The sequence below is a fragment of the Heliconius melpomene genome, chromosome 1 (genome assembly GCF_056956725.1).
Source record: "Heliconius melpomene rosina isolate 202511_hmr_F chromosome 1, ASM5695672v1, whole genome shotgun sequence".
In the NCBI taxonomy this organism is placed as follows: domain Eukaryota; kingdom Metazoa; phylum Arthropoda; class Insecta; order Lepidoptera; family Nymphalidae; genus Heliconius; species Heliconius melpomene.
This window is the reverse complement of record NC_140389.1, coordinates 513,588-532,676: the sequence shown is the minus strand read 5'-3', so window position 1 is coordinate 532,676 and position 19,089 is coordinate 513,588. Positions and strand designations below refer to the sequence as shown.

The following is a 19,089-nucleotide window of genomic DNA, read 5'->3' as shown; positions in this document are numbered from 1 at the left end:
ATTAGACTGACAATAGACACAGGTCGTGAATTCGAATTCCAGTAGACAAAATGCGTCTTGGATTCCCATCAATTAACATTATTTTTTTTATTTTATTATTCGGCTTATTTTTTTCTTTATTATTATTTTTTTTAATAAACATACATATTTTTAATAAAATACATAAAATAAACTGTGTTCTGCTCAGTTCCTTTCTCCAAATTCAAAATGATAGAAGGGACTAGTCGGTGTAGTAGCGATACTAGCCTTCTAGAAGTGAATCACTAATTGATTATGAAATAATTTAGGAATCATTGGCGTATCTACAGATATTTTCTGGACTTTACCTTTGAACAGATACTTATGTTCGTGTAAATGCTGGGGTGGGCAAGTACCATCCGGTCCCCTCTCTTCCTACGCCCTTGAATAGAGTGTTTAAATACTAGGTTCCATGTCTACCCTGCTGTTAGCGGGACACAACATGAGGCAATTTTTAATTAAAATGACAGACGGAGGCTCTATTATACAACGTTGTTTATTTAAAAGTCGTGTATTTACTTATCGTACTTACATACTTTGCTATCCATAGATACTAATCTCAGAAACTTCTGCCTTGAATTGAATGTTTTTGGTGCAATCCTCTGTACGTGCAATCAGAGTTATCTGTACTTAGAATGTGGCTTGTGTCACACTCTGATGTTACTCATTTATATCCCTGTGCGGGAATCGAACCCGCAACCGTAGCGCGTACAGTCACATGGCGTGCGGCCGTGCCACGTCGGTCTCAGGGAGGTCTTGTCAATTTATAAATTAAATTATTTTAAATTCATATTCTTGCGATAAACTAATTTACACGGAGTTGCTAATTCACGTTGTATCCCGCATATAGCAGTACTGTTATATATATTAAAACACGCCTTTCCCATCTTTCTTAAAAATTTAAATAGAAAACAAAAGTACAAAACCAGGTCTATCGGAGTTTAATAAAAATAGTTATAAATAATAGCAAAGTCCAATTAACGGACAAATTTCTTAACCTTAAGATAAGAATGTACAAACAATTGTTGAAAATATATTTGTTTTATAAATAGTTCAAAAATTGTAGTCGTTCGAGGTCGTCGTGGTGCAGTGATACAGCTTATGAATCTGAAAAGCGACAGCTATGGGTTCGATTACCACTCGGGTCAGTGAATTATTTATATTTCCTCCTTGCTGTGGTAAGAATGTAAAGCGCGGCGTTGAGTTCCCCTCATTTCGCAATGTCTCGAAAATTGGGCAGTGTTTGAGGAGTGGAGAGAGGGGTCAAGAATATGACTATATCGTATTTCTTAGTAATATTACAGGTATAAATATGAATGTTTGTGAGGATGAAAATTTGTTTAATTTTCTCAGAAAAATACGGAACGTATTTAGACGAAACTTTACAGTTAACATTTACAGCTATCATTTGGTTACGACATAAACAAGTGAAGAGGGCGGATCCGCGTTGGAGTCGCTAGTAAGTAATAATTTTAAAGAAAAAAAAAACCTTGACAAAGACTTCATTAAGTGATCACCTATTTTATTTAACTATACTTAGGTATAATTTTTCTATTACTTCTAATTTTAGCGAAAATAAGGAAAAATATAAATAAACACTTAACCTATCTACGAACACCTATACAAATAAATATTTTTGTACTGTAACTTAATTAAGAATATTATTTTTTTATAATCTTTAACCTTTTTTATCTTTGGTTTCAAATATAATATAAGCGATAATTGTTTCTAGGAAGAGATTACAATTAAAATGCTGTGTCACTTTCTTTCACATAACAGTACTCCCCCCTACTTTTCGAGACATTACGTATTAAGCGGCGGAACACAACACTGTGCTTCGCCTGCAAGTGTAAGGAAATGAAAATAAATTTAATATTGTTACAGTGATTCGGGTGGGAATCGAAATGACAACATGCGCCGCAACGGCCTCAATAGGCTGAACATCTAGGCCTAAAAATACATTTTTTTTAATTTAAAATTTAAGACAGCATTTCAGCAGTTTTAACGTAATTGTATATAAAATGTATAAATAGATCGCAGTAATGTAATAATGAGTACTGTGATAGAGAGAACCAATACACGGTGTGGGTTCGATTCTTACTCGGAGATTGTGTTGTTTTAGTCTTCGAATAAGATTATTAACGTTTAATTTTGTATGACATTTTTAACATTTTATATGAAATTAGTGACAAAATAAGTTTGTAATGTTTTTTTATCTATGAATTACCCATAAATATTAATGTATCCGACTCTTTACTTTACTTATTTTGTAAGTTTCCATTTTGTACTATATTTCACTTCATTTCATATTTTTTATCTTTTGAGGCACGGAATCCTAAAAAACAAATACAGAGAAAAAATATATAAACACAATTAAAAATAGTTATTTGTTTGTTTATGAGTCATTTGCCACAGACAAAACATAACAAGTGGTCGTTCACTCAGAAAATAATATCGTGTTGGGTATTTGAGTTCAAGTAAATTAGGTACCTACTGTAGATTGTTTGGTTGAACGTAGTAATCTCAAGAACTATTGGTTTGAATTTAAAAATAATTTTGTTTAGTTTAATCTATTTATCGAGGAAGTTTATTGCTAGGCTATTAGTCTTTCCCAATTAGTCAACAGAGTGTAACGTGGACATTATGTGACTTTAAAAATGATTTAGTGGAGTCCTACCTATAAAGGAGTTACCTACTAATGCGAATTTTTATGAAAAAACTATCAAATCCAATCAAGTGAGGCCCGTCGCGGCGTAGGGGCATAAAGTGTCATTGTAAATGCGACAGGTTGTGAACTGCCACTCAACATGGAATGCCTCCTGAATTCGGTGCATGCAAAGTGGGGAACGGAGTGTCTTAGCACTAAGTTCCCTCTGTCTACTCTGCTGTGTGCGGGATACAGCGTGATGGGCATTTATTTAGATTTTTTAATTTAGAAATCTAAACGTGGGCACAAGATACCAATCTGGAGATGGTAGTTAAGCTTCTTAACATCACAATGTATAACCGAGAATGGTATTTTCAGCAAGACTCGCCGCCGGGTTCTAAAGCTTGATCCACCCGTACCGGACTTCATCAGAGTTATGACTGGCCACCGTCTCGTCCAGCTCTTAACCTAAGGTATTATGTTTTATGGTCAGTTTTAAGGAGTAAAACAAACAAAACAAAGGCTTGTTCTAAATGCCATGATTAGTTTTGAAGATTTTTCCCCATATAGTGCATGCTTCTATTGATAACTGTGCCAAGGCCACCCTTAAAAGACTTATTGCAGCCAACAGAGACCACTTTGAATAAGGTTTATCATAAATTTTGAATGGTTTAATATATTAAACTGACACACTGTGTCATTAATATTAATAAAGTAAAGTTTATTACAATAAAAAACATTGTCTATTATATATTAGTCTTTCTTTCATTTCCTTCTTTAAATAATGATAGAAATTTTAGTAGAATTATAATAAGTAGTACATTTTAGATATGCTCAATACCGCCAGATAACGATACCCATCTCGAATGACATGTAAAAATATAATTCATAGTCATTTTGTATTTATCTTTTTTTAGGGTTCCTCAAGATAAAAACGAAACCCATCAACACAAGTTGTCCGTCCGTCTGTCAAGCTATTTATCTCCATATCGCGTGATTTTTCCACACCAACTGTCAACCCCTTATTTGCACCCTTAGAGGGTAAAATCTAAAAAAACCATGAAACACGTGTTCAATGAAAGATTTTTAAAAGTCTGAATTTTAAATTTTAAAAAATCGGTGCTGATTTAATTTTTTTTCCATACAAACTTTCAACCCCTATTTCATCCCTTTAGGGTTAAAATTTTTCAAAATCCCTTCTTACTGTCCAGATTTCAAAATTAAACATCTGTCCAAATTTCACGTTTCTACCATGAACGGTTACGGCTATGCGTGCGTCTTACCTCAGTCTGTGGGAACATGTTCTTTTATATTATATTAACATATAGATAAGAAATATAATATATTAGATATTACAGCGAAATCAAAATTTCATTCGAAAACTTGTTTCGATTCATGCTTGGGGGACTTATTTATTCAATATTTTAATTTCCTTGTTTTTTACCAGGTATTAAGGCAAGGCGCGGTATTGAGTTCTGTTCTGGAAAGGATGGTAACACTATATTCCCAGGTCCCACTGCTTATGTTATTGCTATGTGCGGTAGACAGCGTGAAGCTAAAAAAATCTAATATAATGTTTTATATGGACATTTTATATGGTTCCATTGCGCCACGTTGTACAGCGTCTGATTGTAAACGTGAAAGGAATAAATTATTTGTAATTCCCCACCCTAGTTACAAAGGGCGGCGTTAAGTTCCATCACAAAGCATGCCATATAATAAAAAAATTGGGGGTGCGTGGGGAACGGTGTAACTATGGTGAACACTATGTTCCTGTCTGTAACTGTCAACCCTGCTACATGCGTGAAGCTAAACTAAACATCTGTAAGTCGAATCTGCTACATTTCAAATAATATACTTAGCTATACCACTATCAAGATATTAACAAATTATTTATAAATATCATTATACTATCTCTTTCTTATCATAAAATAATCCTATTATAATAATTGCGTGGCTCAAAGTTCGTCTCGTACGCAATATCTATGTGAATCTTAAAACATAATCTGATTACTTTATTTGTTGATCTTCGGTCGGTGGCTATGAACTCGTATTTGTTTTATATTTATACCATTCGAAAGTGTAAAATGAAATACACAATCGAACTTTATTTTAATCGGAACGGAGTCTCTTAACACTAGGATCCTTCTGCCTTCCCTGCTGTTTGCGGGATGGATCACGCTGTAGCGTGACAATGATTTTATTTTAAATACATTTTTGAAATTGTAAAAAGCTTCTGATAATTCTGATACTCATTACATAATATTAATTACTCATTTTGTTATTTTCATGGCGTATCCCGCTCGTAGCATGGTAGGCAGAGGAGATTTAGTGTAATAAGATAATGCGTTACCATTAAGGCACTTCCGTTCCCGGTAAAGTGCCGAATTCTGGAGTCATTGCGTGGTAGGAACTCAAAGCCGCGCTTTACCTAGTTACTAGAGCGCGCCAATGAAAATATTTAATATTTCATCATACCGTAGCGTTTGGCACTCCGTTCTCTCTGACTACCCCGCTAGGGATAAAGCGTGAAGTTAAGTTAAGTTAATATTTCATTTGTCCCAGTGGGAATCGAATACGCAACAGTCACGTTACAGTCGCATGTGAGAGATTTATAGATAATATAGAGCAATTTAAAGTAATAAAAATAGAAAAATGATCAAATCTATATTTTATCTATCATATTCATTGAGTATGCAAGGAAGGTATCACAACAAATAATTACATGAAGATTATTTAACTATATCATACATTTATAAATTATCTATTACATCTATATATCTACATATTTTATTTTTATTTATTATAACCCTCGTGCACCCAGCGCGACTTCGCCCGCCTTTTTTATTTAATTCTGTTTTTTTAGGTATATTAAGGAAAACATGATTATTTTAATATATTATCTTTCTGTTTATACTAATCTTGCATTCCGTGCCTTCTTCATTCGACTCTCCGACTCTTCGACATTCCGACTCTCAAATATCGGAACCTTCAGGCTTAGACTATTATTTTCACCATCCTTCTGTTATGATAATGGCTGTTACTCGCATTCTGATTGCAATTATTTGTTTGTATTTGTTGTTTTATATATATTCAAAAAAAAATGCCAACAAGTTCGGGTTTATATATTTATACTAGCGGACCCGCGCAGCTTCGCCCGCTTGAACTATATGAATATTTATTAAATATATGTGTGTAATTATTTTCAGTTTTCAATAAGATTTGTTAGATAAATAATCAAAATAAGTCGAAAAAGAATAGTGGACATAAGTAAGGGAAATAAAATTCTTAATATAAAAAAAATATATCTGAATAATAGAAATGAACAAACAAAATAAGTAAAAGTAACTAAAGGGAATTTTTAATATTAAAATCATGCGGCTCGTTGGCTATATTTATATGTTAACTAAGAAAAAATACTCCTTTTAAACAGCATTTCTTAAATAAGTGTAACAAATAAGCATACGCAACCCTTCGCAAATTATTGCGTTTCACGCTTGGCAAAATTTTAATCACCGTACTGAAAATAATATGACAAGCATATTACTTTAATTATTCAAAATATTTTATCATTTATCAAAATTATTATAATTTAATAAGCTAAATTAACATTTTATCAGCTTAATTCGATAATTGTTTTCATGAGAGATTGTTATTTAAAAAATATATACCTATTGATTATTGTACTTACAAATTCTAATGCGTAGTCCATAAATCATTAGTAACAATCTCTTGATATTATTCGTATATTATCGCTAAAAGGAAATATTATCTGAATGCTTTGAAGTCGGTCGCAATGAGGCAACGTTTGACTGTAAGACCAATGTTTGTGGACCTGTCCGCAGTCGGAAGAATTTTTATATTTTAATTATTTTATTTTAAGAGTGTGAGAGTAGAGGAGACCTCTGTTGATGTTCGAAAGCACAGTATCAAAGATACAGGAGGAGGTCATGTAAAAAGCACGAGGACCCTCTGGAGGGCATGTATGGAGAGGTTGAAGGCAGTAGACCAGGCGAAAGAGGTATGTGGAGACCGTAGCGCTTGGCACTTCGCTCTCTCTGACTACCCAGCTACGGATACAGTGTGAAGTTAAGTTAATTTAAGAAGGCAGTCGTAGCGTAAGGTACAAGCATGGTACTATAAATGGGACTGGAATGGTTATAGGTTCAATTCCTACTTGAGGAAATGATTGATTTGATAAGGAAGGAAATGAAAATATTTAATAGGGTGAAAACACACTTCATTTCCCTTTTTTCCTTCTAATTTTCGAGGTATGGCGCTTTGAACGTCGTTTACTGTTAGAGCCGCTGCGCTGCTGATGCAAATGCACCAGTCAATTTCGTAATAAAATGTTATATTGCTTCGTCATGATTAAAAAATATCTTTAATTTTTTTATTTTAACTTGTGTATGTAGCTACTACATATGGAACGATAACGACAAATGAAAAAAGATTATCACTGATATCATTTTTTTTATCAGGAAATTTTAAATGTGCAATGACCATACAAAAAGATAAAAATCTTTAAAATTATAATTTGACGATATATACCTACATCGCGCATCCTTCTGCATATAGCAGGGTAGAGGGATGCCGCGTACCTAGGAAACCAGCGTGTTGCCATTAAAACATTTAAATTCCCCTTTTCGCTTTCCGCCGAATTTTGGACAAATTGCGTGTTGATCGGCGAGTCTCAACGTCCTGCTTTAAGCTTACCAGAGTGGTACCAGATTTACCAGAGATTTACCAGAGATTTACCAGATTTACCAGAGATTTACCAGACATTTATGATGAGTTATGTTCTTTTTTTGTTTGACGCTGTGTTAATGAAATAAAATATATAATATTTTTTTCCTCGAGTGGGTGTCGCAATCAACCTGCAATATACCTCAAGAACCACGTCGCGCGTCGTGCTGAGATCTGTGTCTATTACTGGTGGAAAGGAGAACCTAGTGCGTTGTCATTAGGTTTACTCCGCCCTCCTTCTGTGAAGAATAAACTTGAAATTGAAATAAGTAATATATAACTCGACAATTAAATGTCGTCCCAAAGACATAGATTCCAATAACTATGACGGAAAGATATCATATTTATTAATATAGAAAATATTTTTTTAATCACCTGACCACACAAACGTAGCGCAAGGCTACATTCAAAACAGGCTACAAAAATACATTATACCTATAGATAATGTAGATCACACGTAAACCACGCGAGACCAATGTGTTTCGGAGATAAGACACAATATACGGGTATGTAAGGACCGACAGACAACACAACGATCTGAGTCGCTTGGATGGACAGACGGTTGTTTTCTTTTTACAATATTTATTATCAGTTAAGTGCTTTTTGTGTACGGAAGTGAACCAAAAATGGCAGTTTTTTGTTTATCTGTAAGTATTTTCATTTTTTTTTTTTTTCAAAATTTTCAACAAACAATTTTCTGTTAAATGTTTATTCTATGAATAAATATTAAACGTTTTTATATATTATTTGTAAAAAAAGTTATTTTATAAAAATCTAGTAAAAATAAAACTGGTAATTCCACTTACCATTACAATGTAAACTGTTAGATGTTGCTTCATTGTTTATATTAAAGTTCATAAAGTGCTTATATTTTTTATATATTATCAGTACATACATTTTATAAGTTCTAATAAACTAGGTATTTAAATATTGTACAAAAATTATGTAAACATCATCACACATATTTTTTATAACAAAATAATTCTGATTTCATCGCGACGTTGGGGCTCAAGAGTGCGACTGTAACCGCCACTGTTAAGGGTCCGATTCCCAATCGGGAGAATGAAATGTTTATTGTTAACATTTCCACGCCCCGGTAAAAAGGCAGCGCGGCGTCAGGTTCCGCCACCGACTTGCACGACGAATTTGGCGGAAAGTGGGGTACGGAATTGTCTTAATGGAGAACGTAATGTCTTAACTCTGGGTTCGCATGTTCCCTCTGCTTACTCTGTTATTTTCGTGAAGTAAAAAGACATAATTCATAAAATCAACATAAATTAAATCAGCAAATCAGACAGAACCTACCTACTTCCGCACTATCCACCGAATTCTGCAGGCATTACGTGTTGAGTGGCGGAACTCTACGCCGCACTTTGCCTCGACACCAGACCGAAGAAATGAAAATATAAATTATAATAACTATTTCATTTCCTCAAGTGGGGATCGAACCCACAGCCGGTCGCGCGCTTTGTGCCCCTACGCCACGACTGGAACATGATTCATCATGAATATAATAAACTTTTTTATTATTTTTCTATTTTATAGTATCATTTAAATTTTTGAAATGATTTCAATTGGAATGGATTGCAATGACATTGAATGACTATATTTATCCACTGCAAATCTTAGCAATATTGGAAAAAATATAACTTAAATCATCCATTCATATTTATGATCAACGCTAACAGTAAATATTTAAGAATGTCAAATAAAATAAAATAAATAATAATCCTTAAAAATATTGACATTGTTATAAGTATAGTATAATATTATTTAGATATTTCAAAATTTGACTCGTAAAAAAATTTCAAATACTTATTAATTAATTTAATAACTACAAAACAATATAATTGGATGTAAACAATTGTTGTTGGTATTTAAAATTTGCAATCACAGTATTTTCCTTCAAAGGTTAGGTTAGGTTATCGAATTAATAAAGTCTTTTGATTTGTTTACATTACTTGCATGTTTTCTCGACAGGTAATATTTATATTTAGATATTTTTAATTAAAATAATTGAAAAAAATAAGCTAATATCTTTTATACTGTTTTCTATTCTTTCTTATTATATCCATCTCACAATGCCACAAGTATAGGCTAGAAGCGACATAACTCAACCAATAAAAGCACGCACCTTGTTGCCACCAGATAAAAGGCTGCCAAGCACTGTTTTCAGGCGACCAAAGAAACGTTCCTTCACCAATTGCTTTATGTTCTTTTCATCAACACCCAATGCATCAGACATTCCAAGATATTTATAAGTATCACCTTGACCAAGGGTTCTGAAGGTAACAGAATCTGATATACAAATATTATCAGATCTTATCACACTCCCCCGCAATATGCATGCTAGCACTTTTATCGACGCCAAATTCCATCCTTACATCATTACTAAAAGTTTGAGTAACCGTTAGTAGCTGCATACGTCGGTGGGTTTGACGCAAATAATTTTAGATCGTTCATATACAATAAGTGACCTTAACCCCCCCCCCCCCCCCCCCCGCGAAGGTGAAAGCCTAATCCTGAATCCTCTAGCAAAGTGCTTGGAGGATTTAGAGCTAGACAGTGCCTGGGACTTAAGACCCAAATATTGGTCCCAATATAGGTCCCTTTAAAATGCACATTCAAGGCCTCCATTGTCCAAACATTTCATAATTTTCAATAAATTGTTAAATATAATAAAAACAAAACATATAATAGGTAAAAAGTAATAAATCAAAAACCTTTGACCGGCACTATATAAATAAATCGATAAATGTTTATTAGAAATTAATGTCTGTTGACATGTTAGATAGAGATTTTGTTATTATAGGTATATAATAACAATAATAATAATATAATTTATTACCCAATAATAGGTAATTATGATAATTATTACCCGATGACACCGTCGTTATGTGCTTGTCACGTGTCATACTGTCTCCATTTGCTATATGTTCCTAGGTTCAGTTTTCTGTAGCTGCATAGGTACATCTGAAGCGCCATATTAAAATTTCTTTCATTTTGTTTTATTTTTTGAACGTGCGCAACGTTGAGCTTGCAACATCTCTGATCTCATCAGATCAGGGAAACAAATCTAACCCACATCCGTCGTCCAACGGACGAGGCGAGATGTACCATGTACCATGTACTCTACCACTACTACCCAGTACCACTCCAGTACTCCCTGTACTCACCATGTTATGGTAAAGAGTGGCATTAAGTTCCGCCACCGAACACTCGATGCGTCACGGATTACTTACCTAAAAAAATATTACAACCTACATACAGAGACTACTAAAAACACACGGACGAAACGGCAATATACCGGTTATGGATTTTTATAACATCTTATCGAATTTTACATTATAATTTTCTTATCAAATGTGTACGAGCAGATATTATCGTACAGCAAAAATTAAATTTAAGTCAGTATTTCTAATCACGATCTCATATCGAAAACCTATTTATATAATATATGGCGATCCGAAAATGAATGATTTATATCTAAATATTAAAACGTCAAGCAAATATTTTGTACCCCTTTTTACGAAGACTATGAGGACTGGAGAGTACGAAATTTGTCATAAAGAGAAAGAGTGTATCTACATACAGCAATCTTGCTAATATTTGTTTAAAGTAGAAAATAAAAATAAATTTAATTAATAAAATAAACATGAATAAACAGACATATGAACGTGTTGCTATGGCAACGGGCATTATATACGTCAATTGGTTCCATAAATTAAATTCATATCAGGAAAAACTCAGGTATCAAAAAAATAAGTACTCAGGATGATTTTTTTTATTTTTAGATATGTTCCACTACTTCTATTTTTTTTGTAACTAATAGCATAGATAGCTAACTAATATGTGTATATATGTGTAGTATATATAAGTGGTATTTGGTAGGTGTGTCCGGTTTTATGCGGGTACTACCGCGCATATTTACGGCCTACCTAGATACATATTAGAAAATAACTAAACATTTTTCTATTAAATATGACAAAATTAAAATTAATCATTCCCCCGATTGGGAATCGAACTCACAAACGTCGCATTTAGACGCTGTCCTACTGCGCCACGATGGCCTCGGTGTGTAGGAAATAAATGAAAACAATTATATTTATCTATGTATGTACTATATCTTATCAGAAGATATAAAAATTAAATCTAAATTAATAATGTAATTTATGATTATCAATTAGGTAAATTATAATAAGTAGGATTTTATAGGTACTTCTTTGTGATAAAATGTTAATTTGTTTTAGTGAAATGATACGGCGATTTAAAAAAAAAGAACCTTTTAAAGTTTACGAGAACGTGTTCTAAATTTTCGTTTGTTGTTTCGTATGTTTGTTTATCTACAATATTTTTGGAATATAAGATTCAAATCGAGATAGTCTTATTCAATTTAATAAAAAAAATATTTATAAATTATTAAGAAAAAAATCCTTCAAAAACGGTTTAGTGGTTTTTAAGATTTGGGTACCAATGCAATTCTAAAGCGGTTCATGTTCCTTGGGAAAATGATGCGCTAAGAGGCTTTATAGCTGTAGGGGTATTGCACAAGTATTAATATTATTTATAAATATCAATTGTTAACACGCTATATCAGCGCCCTGGATTTATTCGCTACAAATGCAATTGTGAAATTATGTTCCACTATTGTTTTGTAGCGTATAAATAATCAAATCAAATATATAATAAAAGAGTTGAATATAAGATCTCGTCTGATAAACATCGCCATAATACCGTTGCCCACAAGCCGTTGTATTATAAAATACTAGCGACCCGCTTGCGGCTTCGCCCGCTTTAACTATTAAATTATTCATATATATGTTTGCAAAGCACTTAAGATAATGTGAAAATTAATTAAACTTTGATTTTGTTTTATAAGATATAGGATAGGATACTCTTACACTTCGATCACTCTACCTTCGGTCCGGTCAAGTTTCGGAATGCCCACCGAGGATTGACGCCGTAGATCAAAGGGAACGTGACTTAAAAATATGACTAAGTTTGCGGGCGTATGTAGGTACTATTATTACTTTTATTACTTTTTTTCTGTAGCCAGTAAATTGACGTTAATTCTTATTTTTTCTGTGCTCCTAGGGATCGTAGATTTTTAATATTAATGTCAGCTTGACACCTCTTCGTGATGTTGAGATCAACCAATGGTCTTGACAGACGAACTAACAGTCACACAAGTGATCCTATAAAGTTTTGTCTTAAATATCATAATATTATCATATACTAGCCCACCTGGGCGGCTTCGCCCGCTTGAACTATAAGAATATTTATTGAATATATTTAAGAAAATAGTTTCAATTTAGGGGGTGAATTCTAAAAAACCGTCAAACACGTGTTCAATGAAATATTTTTAAGGGTCTGAATTTCAAGTTTTTTATAAATCGATGCCACTTTAAAGATTTTTCCCTACAAACCTACACACCTCCAGGGTTAAATTTCAAAATTTTCAAAATCCCTTCTTGGGTGGGTGTCCATGTTATGAAAATAAACATCTGTCCAAATTTCACGTTTCTACGCACAGCGGTTACGGTTGTGCGTGCGTCTTACCTCAGTCAGTGAGGACAAGTCCTTTTATATAGGTATATAGATTAGTATCTTATTCTATTTTGTACAAGGAATTATCTTGCTACCACTACGAGTATAATAATGACTTCAAAATGTATAATCAAAATGATTTGTTTTTGCAATGACTTAGGGATAGATATTGAATTAGGTCAAGCTTGTTTTCAACAGATCATTGTGTAAAATATATTTGGGTTAGCGATGACGTTTGTTGTGTAATCAATTGTTTCGTTATCAAGTACTAGTGGTGTTATCAGTACGCACGTACTGAGATACTACATAGATTTTCCTTTAAAAAATAAATTTCATTATGAAAAAAAAAGAGCGTTACGTAGTTTTTTTTTTGGTTTTTTATTTTTTCGATCATGATTATTTGTCGTCACATTTTTTTTTTAATTTTTTAAAAATTTCATGTACATAAATCTTTCAAACATATTTAAGTGTGAACATATTGAAGTGATTGATAAACATATTGAAGTGATTTCACACTTAGAAAAAACATTTTTTTCAAATATCTTATAAGAAATTAAATATATAACGGGATTTGAACAAGCACCCCTTGGTAGCCGTCCAACTTCTAATTTCTCATTGTCATTGTCATAAAATTTATTTCTCCATTTGCTTCTTCCAGAGAAAGATAATAGTGATGCGTCAATGTTTCATACACTATACATGCCTACAGTAAAAATATCATCCTATCTGCCTATAATATGTATTATAAAAGCTAGTTGTGTTGAGTTCCCACACAACACACACAAATTCTGGCGCAAAGCGGGAGATCAGAGTACCTATCTTGATTTCCCTGTTAATCCTGTTAAGCACGGGAAAAGGCGTGAATCTGGAAAAAAATTAAAACTACCACTGTATTTTTACGATAGCCCGTATATATACGATTTTGGTTCGTCACTTTCCTTCAAACTTAATTATTGTCATCAATGAAATGGATCAAGGCATATTAGTATTTATTTTAATTACAATAATTATTTGATAATTATAACAATTAATTAATTAAATGAAACCCTTGGTTTTCCCGATTTAAATTTTATGAATATATCTGCTAGTCATTTACAACACTTTTAATTTTAAATCCACAGATATTTGTTTGCGTGGGCTTTAAAAATGTAAAATGGACAATCCCGTTCTTCCCTTTTCTTGTAGGAATTTTAAAAGATGCTCTGTTTGCGCTCTACTTACCTATTTAGAAATTTCAACTTTCAATCAGCTTCACGTTTTATCCCACCTACGGCAGTGTGGGCTGTAGGAACCTAGTGTTAAGACACTCCGTTCCCATTAAGACACTTTCGTTCCCAATTTCCGCCGAATTTTGGAGGTATTGTGAAGTGACGGAGCTGATGGAGGCATTGCTGGTGTTAGAAAATATTATTAAAATTGAATTGAATTAAATTATTAAAATCGTATTAATTCTCTCCTCCTCTATTGATTTGAACTCGCGAACTCTTCGACTTATGCACTATTTTATGCTTTAAACGTACAAAATAAAGCACAACGTAGTGGCCTTCGTAGCGCAGTGGCACAAGCGTGTGATTGTAAACGCAACGGATGGGTGTTCGATCCCACCATCTCGGGGAATGTGAGTGTTGAACCATGCGCGGAAAGTGTGGAATGGAGTGTCGTCCTAACACGAGGTTCCCTCTGCCGATACTGCTATGTGCGGGAACCAGCGTCACCCGTCGTAAACACAATACTAAATAAGTCACAGTGGGTGGCATAATTAACTAAAATATGCAATAGACATAAACATTCATGTTATCTCTCTTCAAGGCGACAAGACAATAGCTTGAATGTACTATTCAGTTAGGTCTTGAAATTTTGGTGATAGTTAGTTAGGCACTGATAACAGATATCAGTAGGTAAGTTGTAGGGCGCTCTAATTCTGCGTTATCAAATACTACTAGTAGTAGTAGCGAGTAGATCATTCATTATTGCGATAGAACAAGGGCGTCTCATGTACAGATCATTTTGCTTATGTAAAGCTGAAGAGTCCTTTCGGTTGAACGCTCAAATCCTATGAACTACTGGTATCAATTGAAAGATTTTTAGATTTTTGTGTTTTATAATCTATTTATCGAGGACGGCTATGGGCTATGTTATATTAGGTTAATTGTGTCTATGTCATGTGTCATACACAAGTATTAGTTATTTCTTTGTAGGTTCCCTCTGCCTGACTCGCTATGTCGTTATCCTAGCTTTAAGTGAAGAATCAGTAAGAAAATAGATAATAATTGTTTATTGATTCACTTAACGCTGCATTGGTTAAAATAAATCATTCCTCCAATAGTGGGAATCGAACTCACAATCATCACGTTTTATGCTGTATCTCTCATATAGCAGGGTAATCAGAGGGAACCTAGTGTTAGTACACTCCGTTCTCCACTTTCCACATTCGAGGACTAAGATTGAGATCTTTAAGGATGGGATTTTAAGGACTTATTCATATTATATTAAAGTATACCTACTAAAATTTTATTTATTTTGTTTACAGAAAACCAGTGTATTCCTTTTCATCCTGGTATGCATATTATTGGCTTGCATACAGGAATCGAATGCCAAGCCCCCGTGGCTTTCACCAGGGAGCGATGTCTTCACTGAGTCAGCAGAGTGTCATACAGATGTAAGCATATACCTATATGCCTATACTACGATAGGGTTGTGGTTGTGGTTAATAGTTTCATTTCCTTGCTCTTTTAACGAGGCAACAGTCTGTCGTTGCTCTGGCACGGTGTTAATTTCTGCCACTCAACACGCAATGCTTTCAGAGTTCCGTGGGAAATGGGGAACAGAAATCTTAATGGGAAAAATATATGTATAACGTTGTATATGACATCACATGAATATTTCCACGATAAATATCCGACACACAAAGAATTTTTCAATTCGCACCTTTAGTTCCTGATATTAGCGTGTTAAACTACTAGTATACAAACTTTAGATGTATAATATTAGTGGGTTGTATTCTGTTCTAAATATTTTTTCCCTTAACAGGACGAGCTGTTGGACCTGTGTCAAAGATGCGCGAAACTAACGAAGTCTCGTCTGGCGTACCCCGCCTGCTGCTCGACAGACTTGCAGGCCAGGAAATGGTGCTCAGATTACGTGTACTTTGGAAGGGACAAATACGATTTCTATTTAATTTGAAAGTTTTCTTTACTTTGTATCATATAACCGTTAGCTCTGTATATCGTACTGATATATAATATTTGATAGATGGATTTTTTTGGAGAAACTTACCGAATGTAACGTGAAAATTTTCTATATAAAAGTCAACTTACAAAAATGAATTGAAAATTTTCTATATAAAAGTTACATAAATACTCGTATACTGTGTATAATGTGTATAGAATAAGTAAATTAGGTACTTCAATGTTTCATATTTTTGACTAAGAGTTCCAGTGGTAAAGTTGCTTAGTTCTAAAATAACAAAAAAGCAAAGCGATATTAAAAAAAAAGGATATTCTTAGTATATTGTAAAATTAAATTAAAAAATATTCAAATGAAATAACAGTCTAAGGTTGTATATATTTTTTAAATATATTTTTTAGTATAGTGGCCACCGTGTACCTGACAGACGACAGAGTTATCTAGTTATACACTACATTTATTATTAATAAAGAACATGTAGAAGGTGCACATATGTAAAAAATACCATAATAATCCCTGAAATGTATTAGTTTCTTAGTAGATTTTTCTAAAAATTTCACAGGACAAAGGGATTTGATTCTGGATCCATTAAATTATTAATTACGTGATCATGAGTTAGGCCTCTTTATCACGAGGACTCGATTAATATTTAATAATTGTAACCTTTGTTAGTCAGTCCCGCCGTCGAACATTACGTGTGGGGGGTAATGATAAACAATCCTTTGGACACGGGAACGGAAGATAATATTATTTAAATACAAATTCTATAAAGCATGGCTGTGATATTTTTTAGTTTAGCTATTATATTGATATTTGTAAAATAAAGTTATAAAAATATTGTGTGTTTTATTTGTGTTTTGGTACGACAAGACTTAATATAAAATAAAACAACATGACAAAATCCATAAATTATTTATTTATTACTATCTGACAATATTTTAACAAGTTACATTTATGTACAAAATATGTTAACTTATGTTTCTTTCAACTATTGCTTCGGATTGAATAGAACACTGACTTAAACATATTATTTTATAATATTATTAGCTGCATCGTGGAAAAACAGGATAGCTACTAAATGAGGACAGAGAGACTACTTTTAGGGTATCCTAAAGGTATAAATCCATGTTGTACCCAATCCGCGATCAACGTTTGCACTAAAGTGCTTTGGTTTTATAAAACCGCTGTTAAAAAATCTAAAACGGATTCAACGATTACTTTCTTCTTAATTTTTTGTTAAAATACAACAACTACAATTCAATTTAAGTGTAATATTTTCCATTCTGAAAATTTATTTACATTAGTATAGAAGAAAATTAGTGTTAAGTCTCACAGTTATTTATTAAATTATTCTTAAAAGTAAAAAGATATCGTAGAAAGTGAAATTATATATATTTATTGATTTCATTTTTTTAAGAAAAGAAGAAAAAAGATGTACACAAAAGAAAACAACTGAAATGCCAATTACACTACGGGCCATTTTGTGTATAAACATACCTCGTGAACACATCTACACACCGCGCGACTACCGCGCTACTTTTGGCTACTTAAGTATCTTTTATACTATTTTTGACTATACATTTAAGATATACACTAATTTTTACAGATATGGGTTTAGCTAAAATGAAATAGGTCATAGAATTTCCCGTTTGGACGGACATAAAACTAGCAGATTGTCTACTTTAAGCTTTCAACGCATTGCAATTGAATAATATGATCGTAATGTAATATAAATGCAGTGTTTAAATAATCAGACTAAAATCAACATTGTAAACGGAAAAGTATCAAAAATATTATATTTTTCCCATGAAATAGAAGTTTTTTCTTATTTTTCAATTGCAAATGCTTTTGTTTTAAAGTAAAATATTTAATTGGGAGCCGGAACTAAATCTTGGTTTCCAATATTAAATTTATGTCCTTTTATAAGAAAACTACTTTTATTTACAAACACTAAGTGATCATATACACTTGGGGTCATATTATTTGTAATCCATATTTCGTTTACAGTCTCGATTTTTTTTACAATAATTTCTATTGAAAATTCAAAATAGAAAAGATGTTACATCTCAGGTAACAATTATTAACAAATAGACAAACGTTAAACGTTAATAACTAATGATTGTTCTTAGAAAATAACTTAAAATATTAAATTTGGTTTTGTTAAAATTATTCTAGCATTAATTCTATAAAAAGCTTTCATATTTTTGCAATAAAAAACGAAAAAAAAAAAATATAATTCTGACAATAGTTTTTTTAAGTTTAAAATTATTTAAGACATAACTAAAAAAAGAAAATATTTTAAGCATCATTTTGCAAATTAATTATTTATTTATAACACAAAAAGAATCACGACCATTAATATGTTAAGTTTGAAACATCAATTTAAATAACAAAAACACAACAATCTGATGATTTTCACAACATATCGTCGTCGGGGTGCTCCTTTTCGTATATTTCCTGTAATTTTTGCTGATTTTTGACTTTTTTCATTTGCGCGTAAATTGACGCCGCCTTGTAGTTGATGGGTCCGTAATCTTTCATGTCCGCGTCTGCATATATAAATTGATCTTCTGATCTAAAAGGCTGTAATATTGAAAAATGTAAATATAAAATAAGGAAAATAAAGTATATAAATGGAAAGTTATAAGACAAAATAAAGATTAGGTGAAGTTTATTATATTTTAAGCTTCATACTATATCCCAGAGCCAAGGAAGACCGAGGAAACCTGAGAGCTTAGTGTTAAGATACATCGTTCCCATTAAGACACATCCGTTTCACACTTTACGCCAAATTCAGGAGACATTGTATGATGAGTGGCGGAGTTACCAGGGCGGAGAAATGAAAATGTTAAATATTTCATTTGCTCGAGTAGGAATCGAACCCACAACCTGTCGCGTTTACAATCGTACTCTTGTGCCCCTCCGCCCCGACTGGCCTCATTTTT

General features: G+C 32.8%; 2 protein-coding genes across 9 annotated transcripts in view; one reads left to right on the top strand and one right to left on the bottom strand.

Moving 5' to 3' along the window:
- Positions 1 to 6,545: 6,545 nt before the first annotated feature.
- Positions 6,546 to 16,981, top strand: LOC146540848 (uncharacterized). Of its 2 annotated transcripts, none has more exons than XM_085190415.1 (3): positions 6,546 to 6,686; positions 15,489 to 15,617; positions 15,989 to 16,981. In XM_085190415.1, exons 1-3 carry the CDS (start codon positions 6,651 to 6,653, stop codon positions 16,139 to 16,141), a joined length of 318 nt encoding a protein of 105 aa, XP_085046541.1. In that variant the 5' UTR covers positions 6,546 to 6,650; the 3' UTR covers positions 16,142 to 16,981. The 2 variants fall into 2 exon arrangements, with proteins under 2 accessions (XP_085046541.1, XP_085046627.1); XM_085190501.1 differs by lacking the exon at positions 6,546 to 6,686 and adding an exon at positions 7,927 to 8,058.
- Positions 16,982 to 17,039: 58 nt separating this feature from the next.
- The window catches only part of nrm (neuromusculin), a 324,468-nt gene continuing 322,418 nt past the window's right edge, over positions 17,040 to 19,089 (bottom strand). For 5 of the 7 annotated variants that reach the window (XM_085189785.1, XM_085189960.1, XM_085189645.1 and 2 more), the window contains one exon: positions 18,633 to 18,727. Coding sequence is in view for 2 of the 7 variants with exons in the window: in XM_085190212.1 (XP_085046338.1) it covers positions 18,560 to 18,727 (168 nt within the window). In the remaining 5 variants the exon portion in view is untranslated. Of the gene's footprint in view, positions 18,728 to 19,089 lie in introns of all 7 variants that reach the window. The other 2 variants (XM_085190212.1, XM_085190294.1) reach the window with 1 other exon arrangement.